Below are 14,386 nucleotides of genomic sequence, written 5' to 3' on the forward strand. Positions count from 1 at the left end.
CTTGCAACGGCCTTGCCTGCTCCCAAGAGTTTACAATCCAAATATAAGGCAAGAGACACCATATGGTTACAAACAGATGGAGGCGTGCAGGAAACAGCGTCTGCCAGCATGCCAGGCAGTGGTAAACGCCCTTCCGTTCACTATTTTATCCCTGTTATCCCAGGAAACGGGCACAGACACACCCCACAGAGTGCATGGACACACACTACACTACGCGGCATGTAACCCCCGCCACCCCCCCCCCCGCCCCCCCGACACAGCCGCTTCGCGACAGTTGGGAGGGGGAGGGGGAGGGGGAGGGGGTTCCGGCGGCCGTAAAGCGACGCGCTGCTCACCCTCGCACGCTGCCGCTTTTGCCTTTGCAGGCCGGGTGTGTGCGGCAGCGGGAGCGAGCGGCCATGGCAGCCGCGTCGCGGGGTGGTGGCGGCGGGCCCAAGGCGCTGGAGCTACTCCGGGCCCTGCCCAGGGTCAGCCTGGTTAACCTGAGACCCAACCCCGGCGCCAAGAAATCGGTGAGTGCCGGGCGCAGGAGACCCGGAGCGGGCTCGGCCCGGGCCTTGGCTCTCCGATAACGGGGCTGGGCCCGCTCCCCCCAGGCGGCCTCAGCTGCTCAGCGCTGATCCCCGGTTGTTGCAGGATCCGCTCTAGCCTGGACCGGCTCCTTAGCCCCGAGACCGAGCGTCTCTTGCGTTTGCAGGCTGGTCCCGAAGCCCTTTCGGTGCCGTGGGGCCTTGGCGGTCAAAACCATGAAGCTGGCTTAGAAAATTATGGCTTCTTTTGGCCTTTAGGGTTCGTGCCTTTTTGGGTCCTTTCCTCAGGGATGAGCCTGTGTATTCGCCCTCAGTGGAAGCTGAACTTCTCCTGTATTGGCTTGACTCCAGGATGTAAAATGCCAACAGATAAACGTTAAAGGTGCTAAAGACGTTTGCTGGTACAGCTTCACACGCCTGACCAATATAGTTATGCCAACAGACGTCTGTAATGTAGATGTAACCATCTGTCTCGGTTTGAGAAAATTGCCCACTTGGAACTGCATCACCAGTGCAAACTCTTAATGTAGATATTTTCCTCGACTGGAGTATGCCCACAGCAGAGGGTTTGGATTGATTGAACTACCTCGATGTAGTGCATTGGTGCAGACTTTTGAAACCTTTCCTAATGAGGATGGGCAGAAAAGCCTCAATCCTGAAATTGGATTTTTGTGGGTGAACCCCTTTAACTTTTATGGGGTTGCACCCAGGGAACCATTTATTTGGATCCAATTGCAGGATTTGGGTCAAGCGCTTTAAAATAAAATTTATAAGAAGAGCTGCACTATTAACTTGACTGTTCCCTCTTGTCTCCCCACCTGTTCTGTTAGTGCCCCTTAATTGTGTGTATGAGGGGGGATGACTTACAAAAAGCTAAAGAAGGAAGTGTAAAATGTTGGTAGTTTATGTATTTGAAAATGTCAGATTCACAGTTCTCAGATGGTTAGGGATCGAGGCATATGAAACAGATCTAAAGCCCCAACCTGTGCAGGAGTCCAATTATGCAGAGTTGTTGATTTTTACAGTACCTAATGTTAGGTACTAAACTAATCTAAACTTATTGAATAAAATTAATGTGAAAATATCAACTGTGTCATTTAATGGTGTCTTATTTAAATTGCTACTATCTTGACTACTATTCACATTATTTAATACATTAAAATAGCCTGAATTAACTAACAGACATCAAATAAAAATAGCCAAATGTTAAAATAAAGGGTTATGTGGTTCCCCGTGTAACAAATGCGAACTGAGAACACAATGAAAGGTAATAAGAGAATGTGAAATGAATGACCAATACCTATGGTAAATGAGCTTCTATTTTATAAATAGCATTTCTGGTGTAAATAACTCCAGTATTAATAAGCAGTGAACAGCAAGTCAGTGACACAAGGGAAAATAAGGTTTAAAATGAGTGACATTCCTTATGATGTGCAGTTAATCAGATTATCCTGTGAAGTAGAGGGTAATTCTTTTACACTATATATAAAAACCTTGCTTTTCAAATAATCCTACAAAGTCAACGAAGGCATGTCTGTACAACACATCAGTTCATGGCAAGCTATGGGGTAAATGTGCAGCCCTCCACCCTTCTGTGCACTAACTGTCTTTGTGGAACCTGCTGCTGCACACCAAAAGTTCTTTCACCCAAACAGCAGTGAAAACTACAAACTCTTGAAGCAGTCTGATTCCAATTTGTCACATTCATGCTAATACATATATACAAAATTATTTTCTTTTCTTTAACAACTTATTTTATTGTGAGATGGAATCTCTTCCTGCTCAACTTCCAAGTAGAATTTTCCTCACTCAGGCTTGCTCTACACTACACTACATATATTTATCCTTATAATACCTCTGAGAGGTAGGGAAGTACTATTATCCTCATTTTACAGATTGGGAAACTGAGACACAGAGGCTCAGTGATTTTCCTAAGGTCACGTAGGAAGTCTGTGGTAGAGCAAGGAATTGAAGTTGGGTCTCCCAAGTCCTAGCCTAGTGCCGTAACCACTTAATCATCCTTGCTTGCTAACAAAATATTAGAGGTGAGAGGAAAATATAGTACTATATGGCTACACTACAGAACTTACAGCTCTGCTAGTGCAGACGCTCTAAGCTGATGGGTGAGAGGTCTTCCATCAGCTTAAATACTTCAGCTCTCCCACTTACATAGCGCTATCCACACTGGCACTTTGGCTGGTGTAACTTACGTTGCTTGTAGGGGGGCATGTGACTTACTTACACCCCTGGGTGACATAACTTATACCAATGTAAGCTGTAGTGTGTACATATTCTTACTCTCGCTTTGCACATATCCGTGTAGACTTTCAAACCATTTGATTGGGTAACTATCTAGAATCACATTTTGTTTAATATTCTCTCCTTTAGTTACAGAAGTAGAAATGCTTAACTTTTCTCAACCAGTCTCCCCAAATTCATTAGAGAACAGTTTTATATTTCCTCAGAATGTACATTGCCAGAGCTTATGTATCCATAGTGTAATTAAGTGAATTTATGAATTATTGCTTTCAAGGAAAAAAGACGTGGCCGTGGAAGACATGGAGGTAAGAAAAGTGGTCGAGGTCATAAAGGACAAAGACAAAGAGGAAATCGCCCCCGATTGGGCTTTGAGGGTGGCCAGACGCCATTTTACTTGATTATTCCAAAATATGGGTACAATGAAGGACACAGGTAAGTTTGCTTTCTAGATTTATTTCAAGTGGAATGTCATTTGCTTTTACCTTTCTTCTGATGTGGCAGTCGAAATCTAATTTTGTGAATGCAGCCTGAACATATGAGACAGTTTCCCCTTTGTTTGTCATCTGTTTTCCCCCAAATTTCCCCACCCTCTCTTCCCCTTGTCACTTTCTGTAACTTTAAATCCATTAGTCTCCCTCACTTCTCTGCCACCTTCTGAACAGCTTTTCCCTTCATTTTCTACTCTCCATATTGATGACTTCCTGGTTACAACCTTCTACCCTCTTTTCCACACTTGACTGCTTTGTCTGTTTCTATCTTTCATCTGTATCTGCCCCACTACTCCTCCTGCTCAGCTCTTGCTCTCTCTCCACCTTTATTATCTCCCCTCGCCCACTCACTTGTCTTAATCTGAAGCCTATTGAAAGACTCCCAAGGACCCTCATGGGCTTTGGATCAACCCCATTGGGTTCAACATCTCTACAAGATCACCTGCTCTTCCTTCAGCTCTTGGCCAACCAATCTTACTTACTCACTTCCACACCTCTAATCATGGTAAGTTTTTTCCATTTTTGATGATATACTCAAATGGGTATAGTGGCTCCAGGGACCTTGAGAGATCATCTAGTCAAGCCCTGTGATGAGGCAGGATCAAGAATACTTAGACCATACTTGACAGATGTTTGTCCAGTCTGTTCTTAAAAACCTTCAGTGATGGTGATTCTACAACTTCCCTAGGAACCCTGTTTCAGTGCTTAACTATCCTTACAATTGGAAAAGCTTTTATGAGTAGCTAACCTAAATCTCCCTTGCTACAGATTAAGCCTGTTATTTCTTGTTGTTGTACTATCAGTAGACATGGAGGACAATTGAGCATCATCCTCTTTATAACAGCCCTTAACGTATTTGAGAACTGTTATCTGGTACTCCCTCATTTGTCTATTCTCAAGACTGAACATGCCAAAGTGTTGGCTTAAAAAAAAAAGAAAACAAATTTCCCCAGAGGTTCAGGTTGTCTAAATCTTTTTATTTTTTCATTTTTATAGCTCTCCTCTAGGCTCTGTCCAGTTTGTTCACATCTTTCTTGAAGTGTGGCATCCAAAGCTACACACGCTACTGCAGGTGAGGCCACACCAGAGCCAAGTAGAACAGAACAATTACCTCATGTATCTTACATAGTACACACCTATTAATGCACCTCAGAGTGATATTAAGCTTTTTCGCAACTGCATCTCATTGTCGGCTCATATTCAACTTGTGATTCACTCTAGCCCCCAGAGCCTTTTCAGCAGTACTTCCACCTAGCCAGTTATTTCCCATTTTGCAGTTAATGCATTTGTTTTTGAGTTCTGAAGTACAGAACTTTGGACTTGTCTTTATTGAATTTCATTTTGTTGCTTTCAGAGCAATTCTCCAACTTAACAAGGTCCTTTTGAATTCTAGTCCTGTCCTCCAAAGTGCTTGCAACCCCTCCCAGCTTTGTGTCATCTGAAGATTTTATAAACATACTCTCCACTCCATTGTCCAAGTCATTAATTAAAATATCAAACAGTACTGGTCCCAGAACAGATCCTGTGAGACCCACTAGATCCACACCCCCACTTCCCCCAGTTTCACAGTGAACTGTTGATAACTACTCTTTGAGTATAGTCTTTGAACCAATTATGCACCCACCTTATTGTAACTCAATCTACACCACATTTCCTTAATTTTCTTATAAGTATGTCATGTGAGACTGTGTCAAAAGCTTTACTGAAATCTAGATAAATCACATCTGTAGCTTCCTCCCTATCTAATAGGCCAGTAACCCTCTCAAAGAAGGAAATTTGGTTAGTTTGGCATGGTTTGTTCTTAAAAGATCCCTGTAGCTTTTATTTATAACCCTGCTATCCTGTAGGTACCTACACATTGTTTAATAATTGATTCCAGTATCTTTCCAGGTATCAAAGTTAGGCTGACTGATCTATAATTCCTCAGTTCCTCTTTTTTTTTATTCCTCTCCTTTTTTTAAAGATATGTATTATGTTTGCCCTTTTCCATCCCTCGGGGACTTCATGAGTTCTCAAAGATAATTGGTAATGGTTCTGAGGTTCCTTCAGTTAGTTCCTTAAGTACCGAGGATGAATTTCATCAGGCCCTGCTGACTTGAATACATCTAATTTACCTAAATATTCTTTAACCTGTTCTTTATCTACTTTAGCTTGTCCTCCTTCCCCCCTTGTTAATATTGTGTTGAGTATCTGATCACCATTGACCTTTTCAGTGAAGATTGAAGCGAAATAGGCATTAAACTCCTCAGCTTTCTTGATGTCCTCTGTTGTTAGCTCTCCTTGCCTGTTAAGTAGTGGACCTACTGGTTCCTTTGTGTTTGTCTTGCTCCTAATGAATTGATAAAGCTTTTTATTGCCTTTTATGTCCTTGGCTTGGTGTAACTCATTTTGTGTCTTGGGCTATGTCTACAGTAGCACTTTTGTCAATAAAACTTCTGTCTGTCAGTAGTGTGGAAAAAAAACACCCCCTGACCAACAGAAGTTTAATTAACAAAAGTACTAGTGTGGACAGCGCTATGCCAGTGAGAGACACTCTCCTGCTGACAAAGGCCTTGGCTACACTTGCGAGTTACAGCGCAGTAAAGCAGCTCGGGGCACCCTAGTTCACTCTTCATCCATGCTGGCAAGGCACGTAGAGCGTTCTGACTCCACAGCTACAACGCTGTTGGTACTCTACCTCTGCAAGTGGAATAATGTTTGCTGTGCCCTTCTGCGGTGCCAGTGTGAACGAGGTGTTGCGTTACTGCGCTCCTATAATCCCTTTAAATCAAGTGGCCATTCTTGTCATTGTTGTGAAATCGGCTGCAGGAATGCAGAAATGCCCTTTCAGAGCTCCCTTTCGGAGAAGCTGGAGCTGCTTCAGCTCCAAAAAAAGCAAACATTTTCTGTTTGCTGTGAGTGAGTGAGTGAGAGGGAGAGAGAGGCAGGTGGGGAAGGAGGGGGGGGTCTGAACATACAAGACAGCATGCTGACACACTCTCAGCACCCCAAAAACCCACACTCTCTCCCCCCACATACACAAACACACTCCCTGTCACACTCCACACACACCCCCCATTTGAAAAGCATGTTGCAGTCACTTGCATTGTGGGATAGCTGCCCATAATGCACTGCTCCCAATGATACTGCAAGTGCTGCAAATGTGGCCATGCCAGTGTACTTGAAGCTGTCGGTGTTGACAGACTGCAGCGCTTTCCCTACTGCGCTCTATGAAGGGGGGTTTAACTCACAGTTCTCTACATCTGCAAGTGTAGCCATGCCCGTAGCTACCACTGCTCATAGGGGGGTGGTTTAATTGTGGGGGAGGGATAGCTCAGTGGTTTGAGCATTGGCCTGCTAAACCCAGAGTTGTGAGTATAATCCTTGAGGGGGCCATTTAGGGATCTGGGGCGAAAATCTGTCAGGGTCAACACTTGGTCCTGCTGTGAAGGCAGGGGACTGGACTGAATGACCTTTCAAGGTCCCTTCCAGTTTTATGAGAGAGAGCTTTCCCGTCAGGTATCTCCTGTTGACAGAGTGGCTTCATGGGAAACCTTGCAGCAGCATAGCTACAGCTGTGCTGCTGTAAGGTCTGTAGTGTAGACATAGCCTTAGCGCCTCTGATTTTGTCCATTCACACTTGCACTGTTATTTTTTTACTCATCCTTAGCAATGTTCAGAACCATTGTCCTTGTTGACTTCTGCACCCTTCTGACTGCCCATAGTCTTGCTAACTTTCTTAACAGCAAAATTCACTGGATTCAGCTGAAGTGTTCTACTCCATACTTTTTTCATTTCATCTTGCACTCTGTGCTCTGCCTATGCATCCTGCTTTGCTTCCTCCTCCCATTGGAATTTGTGTGCCTTAACAATAACTCTCCTTGCTTTTGGAACACCCTTCCTCTTCTAGTGGGGCAATTGACCTCAAACTCTACAAATACTTTCTCATAATCCATGTCTGTCAGTCATTGATCTGCACATCACTGCTATCTGTTTTGCTCCAGTTAAAAATAAATCAGAACTTACAGGTTTCATGCACAACATGAAAACCATGTTTCTCCTTGTCTGTCATCATTTCTTGTGTAATTTAGTGTGCATGCTGTTTGGGTCCATGACTTTCTTTTAATTCTGTAAAGAGTAATGCAAATTTATGGCACTAATATTTGTAATAGTGGCAAACATATACCACAGTTTTAGCCATTAAGAGCCAAGTGATATATTGCATATGTTGACCTCCTTCACCCTAGAGCTGTTTCTAATCTATGCTTGTGTATAAAGTCTTACTAAATATGTAGTTTGGTGTTTGTTGTTTTTTTTTTTAATGCTGATTTCGGTGAATATTCATGTGTATGTTTCTGTTCTGTGGAATGAAGTGTAGGTAGCAGACTTGTTTTCATTACTAAAAGTTTTCTGTGTATATGCCTAATAACTAAGTGAATTTAATATGTGGTTAGTAGCGACATTTGATTAGAATTATGAAAACTTTTTTTTTAAGCAAGTTTCTTTCTTAATTTTTATTTCCAAATAGTCATCCCCCCACTTTAACTCACCTTACCATGAAAGTGGATGAGCAGCACTTTCCACAGGTGGCTAGACAGAGACTTCCTGAATCAGCAATCCAAAACAGGGAATGCTGAAGAACATCTAAAAACTAGGAGTTTCTCATTAATGTTAAATGTATCTAGTAAACTGCCTTTTTAATGAAAAATGATCCAGTCTTTTACAGTGACAGAAGTTTCACAGTAACTTGTGTTGTACAGTAAAACGATAGCAAAGTAAATTAGCAATGTGGTAAAGAGCCTGTTGTAACTCTACAACTGTTCCAAGAAACATATCCTGTACTTAGAAATATAAATTTTGCAAAAATACAGGTAAACGGCCTCTTTGTAGCTGTGATTAAAATACATTTACCTCATCTGTGAATATACTCAACCAAATGGTATTTTGTTATCTTGTGTAAATGTTGATATTTGTTCAAATCCAAGCTCAACCTCTTGGAAAATGTCTGTCCAGTTTATTCTTACATGATAACAAAGGCCAAACATAGTTAAGTGTTTGTATGTGTTTATGGGTGATATACTTACTGTGCATATGTAATCAAAATGTCCATCCCATATTTACAGTAGTCTTCCTATTCTTAATCTCTGTTTTGGTCCCCGTGTATAAAAACAAGTGAAAATACTTCCAGGGCTTGAAAAATGTATGCCGGTTAGCGGAAGTCACAGCCTACTAGCCATAAAGACAAATATTTGTGCCACTAAAAGAGTTGTGTATTTTAAATACTTTGCTTCATTTAATTGTAATACTCAGCTTTCTATTTCATTTGGTTGTTAGAAATATAACTTTCTACTATGACTGATCAAATAGCCAAATATATTATTTAATGAATTTCACAGGTATTTAAATATATCCATTCCAGTATCTGACTAATAATACAACTCACTGGATAACAGAGACAAGTATTTGAATAACCTATCTGAAAGCTTGATTGTCACCTGTGATTCAGCCAGCCTGCTTATACTTTTCCCTTTTTAGCCCCATTCCTTTTTTTAAGCTGATGGCTCTTGGCTGCAATCTTCCTGTTCCCCTTGAGTGTGTGGGGGAGTAAACTTGGCAAGCTGGTCAATTGATTAGTTGTATAATGTCAGTGGTCTGATTAACTGATTACCTATTATTTGACTTGTCAGATATTCCAGCAAGAATGCCCTGATATAGTGGCTTGGCCTACTTCTTTGTGTCATGGTGCTGGTCTTCAACTTTTTTGAATTTCATTACATTGTGCTTCACATTTTTATGAATAAAAATAACTGAGTTAAGTAAGTTAGGGTTTTTTTTGGGGGTGGGGGGATGTAATTAGGTGTATGTATTTATGTAAGGCTAAGCTTATTGGAGACCACAAAGTCTTACTCCTTTGTTACTGTTGTTATGGTAAATTAGTGCTTTAAAATATTTGACTTTTTAAAAATATATATTATTTGACAAATCAAATACCCAACCATATGGGGGAGTGGATATTTACTCGGAATTTCCTTACCTTGCAGGGTGATATGAGGGATAAATCATTAATATTTGTGAGGTGCTTGCTTACAATAAACACAATAGAAAAGCAATTAAATAAAATTGTCAACTAGACATAAGATGAGAAAGAGCTCACATTGGAGTAGAATACTGAGGATTCTTTGCATATGCTTGTATGTCATTGAGTCAGATTCTCATGTGTCAACAAGGCTGCTGAGTTAAACTCATAGGAGAAGTTGTTGTCTAAAATCTTAACTTGCCAAAAAGCATTCAAACTTTCTGATTTCCTCTTCAGAATAACACTTAGCCTCTCCCTCTAGAACCCAGACAGTCTGGGCAAATTAAGCTGACCAGCTGCTGGGGATGTTACTTTGATGTGAATCGAACCCAGTGATAGCCAGTTATAGTGTTTGGTTTCCTATTTTATAAAAGGGGAATAAAATGTACTTATGGATGGGCCTCTTCTTAAACAAAATTGCTTGGAACATTTAGGAAAGGATGGAAAACAGAAAAAAAGTATTGTATCGTTTATTTGTCTCTTAACCCACTAAACCTGGAAGCTTCTTTCACTCTAACTATACTGAATTTCAGCTTCATATTTTGAAATTCTAAACTTCTTTGCTCTTCTTTGCCTTTTCTCCAGCTGCAGGCGCCAGTATCATCCCCTCAGTCTTCAAAAGCTGCAATACCTTATTGACTTGGGTAGAGTGGATCCCACTCAACCGATTGATTTAACCCAGCTCACCAATGCCAGAGGTGTTACAATACAGCCACTCAAAAGGGATTATGGTGTCCAACTAGTGGAGGAGGTATGTCTGAAATACATTATTAGTCTACCGGTAGTGTAATGCCTCCATTTTTTGTTTGGTTTCCCCTCCCTCCCTCTCTCCTGGAAGCATGACTACTTTTCTAAGCCGCAGTTTTATGTATCCAAACGGAAGACTAATTAAATTTATAATGCTAAATCCACTAGAGGGCACTATATATTCATGAAAAGCTGGACTGTTTTATGATTTGCAAGCTGTTATTTTTTCACTTTGGAATAGTAGTTAAAATTGTTAAAACATGTAATAGAATATTGTAGAATTGTGACCCAGCTTAGTTTTTGTATTTCACATTTGATACTCTGTAGAGATGGATAAATATAGCTACCAAAATATTCAATTTACGTTTAACTAATCTAAGCACATGCTGTAACTTACAGGGTGCCGATATCTTTTCAGCAAAAGTAAATATTGAAGTACAGATGGCATCTGAGCTAGCCATTGCTGCAATTGAAAAAAATGGTGGTGTTATTACAACAGGCTTCTATGATCCACGGAGTTTGGGTAAGAATTTCCCCTCATCTCCCCACTTCTTTTCTTTGGTGGAATGGAGTTGGTTTTTAAAAATCTAAATCCTAAATGTAGACAGCACTGGAAAGAGTCAATCATCTGTTCTTTTTGAAGATCCAGTAGGAGCTCTGTTAAATCAATGCAGTCTAATAGAGATCTGCTAGACAATTATTCTCCCTGAGTTTTCCATTATTTACTGTTTGCTTATCAGCCCTACCCAGTTAGTAATGCTATATAAATTATTCTGTTTAGGGAAAAAAACTACATTTAAGGAGTTTGCAGATTTGGAGTGCAAGGTTGCTTTAGTGGGGGTCGGGAGGAACATGTTAAACTAGCTGAGTTCTGCAGGTTTGTTTGTTTTTACAATTGTATCTAATGAACATTATGTCCATTATTAGATGTAGGGAAAATATTGACAGTGAAAGTTGAAGTGCTTGAATGCTCTTTTTTTAAACATTCATAACAAAATGCAAAAAATAACTGAGTTAAGTAACTTGGGGGTTTGTGTTTTTTTTTGTAATTAGGCATATATATTTATCTAAGGCTAAGCTTATTGGAGACCAGAAAGTCTTACTCCTTTGTTACTATTATGGTAAATTAGTGCTTTAAAGTATTTGACCATATTCCTGGCACTCCTCTTCTAGGAAAACAGTCCATGGGGCAGGAGAGGGCAAAAGAGCCAATTTAAAGCAAAATACAGATTTGAAATGTATTTTTTAAATTGTGGAAGTGATTTGTTTTGGGTTTTTTTGAAATAGCCATTTTATTAGGAAAACAAAATTTGAGGAGCGTGGAATCACCTTTAAACAAAATAGCTATCACTTTTTTACAAAGTTTCATTGAAGAGTGTGGTTTCTGCTTGGCTTGAGTCTGTACATGTGAATGTTGGGCAAGATACAATCTACTGTATTAATGGCGGTTGCATGCATGAACTGGAGGCCAAACATGATCCTTATTAGGGCAGTACATTTGAGAGAGTTCTCCATGAGCTGAAAATAAACAGCTCTGATATATGAAGTGGTGGTGTAGCTGTGTTGGTCCCAGGATATTAGAAAGACAAGGTGGGGAGGTAATGTCTTTTATTGTACCAACTTCTGTTGATCATCCATCATGTGTCTCTAGCCCTGATATAACAGTCCTAACCTACAAGCAAGGCCTTTAAGTACATGGTAATCTTACAGTTTACATTATTGTACCATATCTTTCTTTCCAGAGCAGGCATGCTATACAGTAACTCCTCACTTAAAGTCATCCCGGTTAACGTTGTTACATAGCTGATGAATTAGGGAACATGTTCGTTTAAAGTTGTGCAGTGCTCCCTGCTAACATCGTTTGGCAGCTGCCTGCTTGGTCCACTGCTTGCAGGAAGAGCAGCCTGCAAGGAAGAGCTAGCTGGTGGGGGCTTGGAACCAGGGTGGACTGGCAACCCCCCTTCAGCTCCCTGCTCTCCTAAGTTCTGTGTTCTGCACTGCCTTGCAGGCTATCAATCAGCAGTTCAGCTGTCCCTCCCCCACTGCCATGTGGTGCTCCTGCTCTCTGCCTTGTAGCTGCTCCCAGACTCCTGCTTACTGTACAGGGGTGGGGAAGAGGGAGGCTAATGTCAGGGTCTCCCCTTCCCCCCTGCTCCTGCCTACCCCTTCTCCATATAGAGCAGGGAGAGGACAGGGATGGAGAGAGACAGAGAGCGCCTGGGGCAGCAGCTGCTGTCTCAACTTCCTGATCCATTTAAAAAGACAGTGCATTTAAGAGTGGGTCAGCTTACTTAAAGGGACAGTGTGCCTCTCTCCTCCCCCCCCCCCCCCACACAAGGTGTGTGTGTCTGTCTCTGCTATGCTGTCTCCCCTCCCATGTGTTTGTGCTGCCTTGTGTGAGAGGCTACATTAATAACAACGTGTTAACCCTTGAGGGCTCAGCCAAGTGCTAGTTCATCATTTAGCAGCCAGGCATTCCCTGGGAAATATCCCACCCTCTAACTTCATTACCTCAACCATCAATACTGTTCACAATCATCATAGCTGTGAACAATATTAAATTGTTTGTTTAAAACGTATATTGTGTGCATATTTATATAATATATAGTTTTTTGTCTGGTGAAAAAAAATTCCCTGGAACCTAACCCCTCCCATTTATATTAATTCTTATTGGGAAATTGGATTCGCTTAACATCGTTCTGCTTAGTCGCATTTTTCAGGAACATAACTACAACATTAAGCAAGGAGTTACTGTACATATTTATTTAAAACATTTTTTTTAAAACTGTGGTTCATGCAGATGGTTTTAAATCGGGACTATAAATCAGTTTTTCCTTTTAAACAATATTTTTAACTGATTCATTTGGTTTATTGCATTTGTATAATTTAATTGATGTCTGGTATCCCAGAACAAGAAAATATGGAGAGATTTGTCTCTAGTTTTCTTCCTTTCCTCTGCATGAGTTTGTGGCAGGTAAATAATCTAGCAAGAGATTTCAGGCATATGGTGTACTTGTCTTTTGAGGAAAGGAGGCATCATCTAATGCTTTTGAACCTTGATTATGAAGTACTATTACCTACGTCTTTCTTTCTCTTCTTTGCTTAACTATAGAGATTTTGTGCAAGCCAATACCTTTCTTTCTGCGTGGCCAGCCTATTCCAAAGCGAATGCTTCCACCTGAAGATCTGGTCCGTTACTACACAGATGCCAGGAATCGTGGGTATCTAGCTAATCCATCAAATATTCCAGAAGCCAGACTTGAACTCGCCAAGAAATATGGTTATGTTTTGCCAGACATAAGTAAAGATGAACTTTTCCGAATGCTGAGCACCCGTAAGGACCCTAGACAGATTTTCTTTGGTCTTGCTCCAGGTTGGGTGGTAAACATGAGTGAAAAGAAAATCCTGAAACCAACAGATGAGAGGTTGCTAAGATACTACAGCTCATGAATTCTGAGACAACTGCAGATGTACAGGAAGCATCTGGATATGAAATAATGGATTAGAAGTGAGGTTTGTTTTTTTAAACACATTCTTATTGTACTAGTCAAAACATTAATATACATTTGTGACTGGGTAATGCTACAGGTACATCTCTTTTCTATATTGAGTCATAATACCGTGTAGTGAATAGTCTTTCAAGAATAAAATACACATTCTGACACATTTTTCTCTTGCTGTCATTTACTATTTGTTTCGTTGGTTTAAAAATATTCTGATGCTGATTTTATTCTAGAGAATGCTAGTCAAAGGAATAGGTTGTAGCAATAATTTTAGCTTTCACTTATTCCTCAATCCCAATTTTTAACCTTGACTTTCAACTAACATTTTAAGGCTTCTAAAAAAAAAAAAGGGAGGGGGGACTAGTGACATGCATCTTGCTGTAAAGACATTTCAGAATTCTTAGTATTTTAATCAGTGTGTTATACAAAACTGAATCCTTAACACCTTTGTGAGAAAGATCAGTATTATTCCCATTGTACAGCTAGTGTTTCTGAAGCACTGAGAGATTAACTAACTTTCCCAAGGCCATAGTGGTGATTTAATTGGTCAGTGGCAGATATGGGATTAGAACATGAGCTACTGACTATTGATTTAATCAGATGTCTAAAACCAGTTTAGAGACACATTTGTGTCTAATCAGGATTTTCTGAATTAAACTAAAATACTATAGATAGAAAATCCAGGCACAAGTGAAAATATATACAAAAACAAATATTAGCAAATGTTGCTATTATAGCCATTGACTGTAGATCAGATGCATATGTATTAAAATTAGGAGTTTAAGGATGGTATAGCAGATGGGA

General features: G+C 40.5%; 1 protein-coding gene across 1 annotated transcript; it reads left to right on the forward strand.

Moving 5' to 3' along the window:
- Positions 1–348: 348 nt before the first annotated feature.
- Positions 349–13,745, forward strand: MRPL15 (mitochondrial ribosomal protein L15). Its single transcript, XM_050938932.1, has 5 exons — positions 349–512; positions 3,064–3,221; positions 9,918–10,083; positions 10,479–10,602; positions 13,192–13,745. Exons 1-5 carry the CDS (start codon positions 399–401, stop codon positions 13,527–13,529), a joined length of 900 nt encoding a protein of 299 aa, XP_050794889.1. The 5' UTR covers positions 349–398; the 3' UTR covers positions 13,530–13,745.
- Positions 13,746–14,386: the final 641 nt, after the last annotated feature.

The sequence above is a fragment of the Gopherus flavomarginatus genome, chromosome 2 (assembly GCF_025201925.1).
Source record: "Gopherus flavomarginatus isolate rGopFla2 chromosome 2, rGopFla2.mat.asm, whole genome shotgun sequence".
In the NCBI taxonomy this organism is placed as follows: Eukaryota; Metazoa; Chordata; order Testudines; family Testudinidae; genus Gopherus; species Gopherus flavomarginatus.

Bases quoted from the DNA above. Each gene is read 5' to 3' on its own strand.
- MRPL15 (XM_050938932.1), top strand. From the start codon at position 399: ATGGCAGCCGCGTCGCGGGGTGGTGGCGGCGGGCCCAAGGCGCTGGAG. The intron at 3,222-9,917 runs GTAAGTTTGCTT...CCTTTTCTCCAG, and splicing joins GGGTACAATGAAGGACACAG to CTGCAGGCGCCAGTATCATC. The intron at 10,084-10,478 runs GTATGTCTGAAA...TGTAACTTACAG, and splicing joins GTGTCCAACTAGTGGAGGAG to GGTGCCGATATCTTTTCAGC.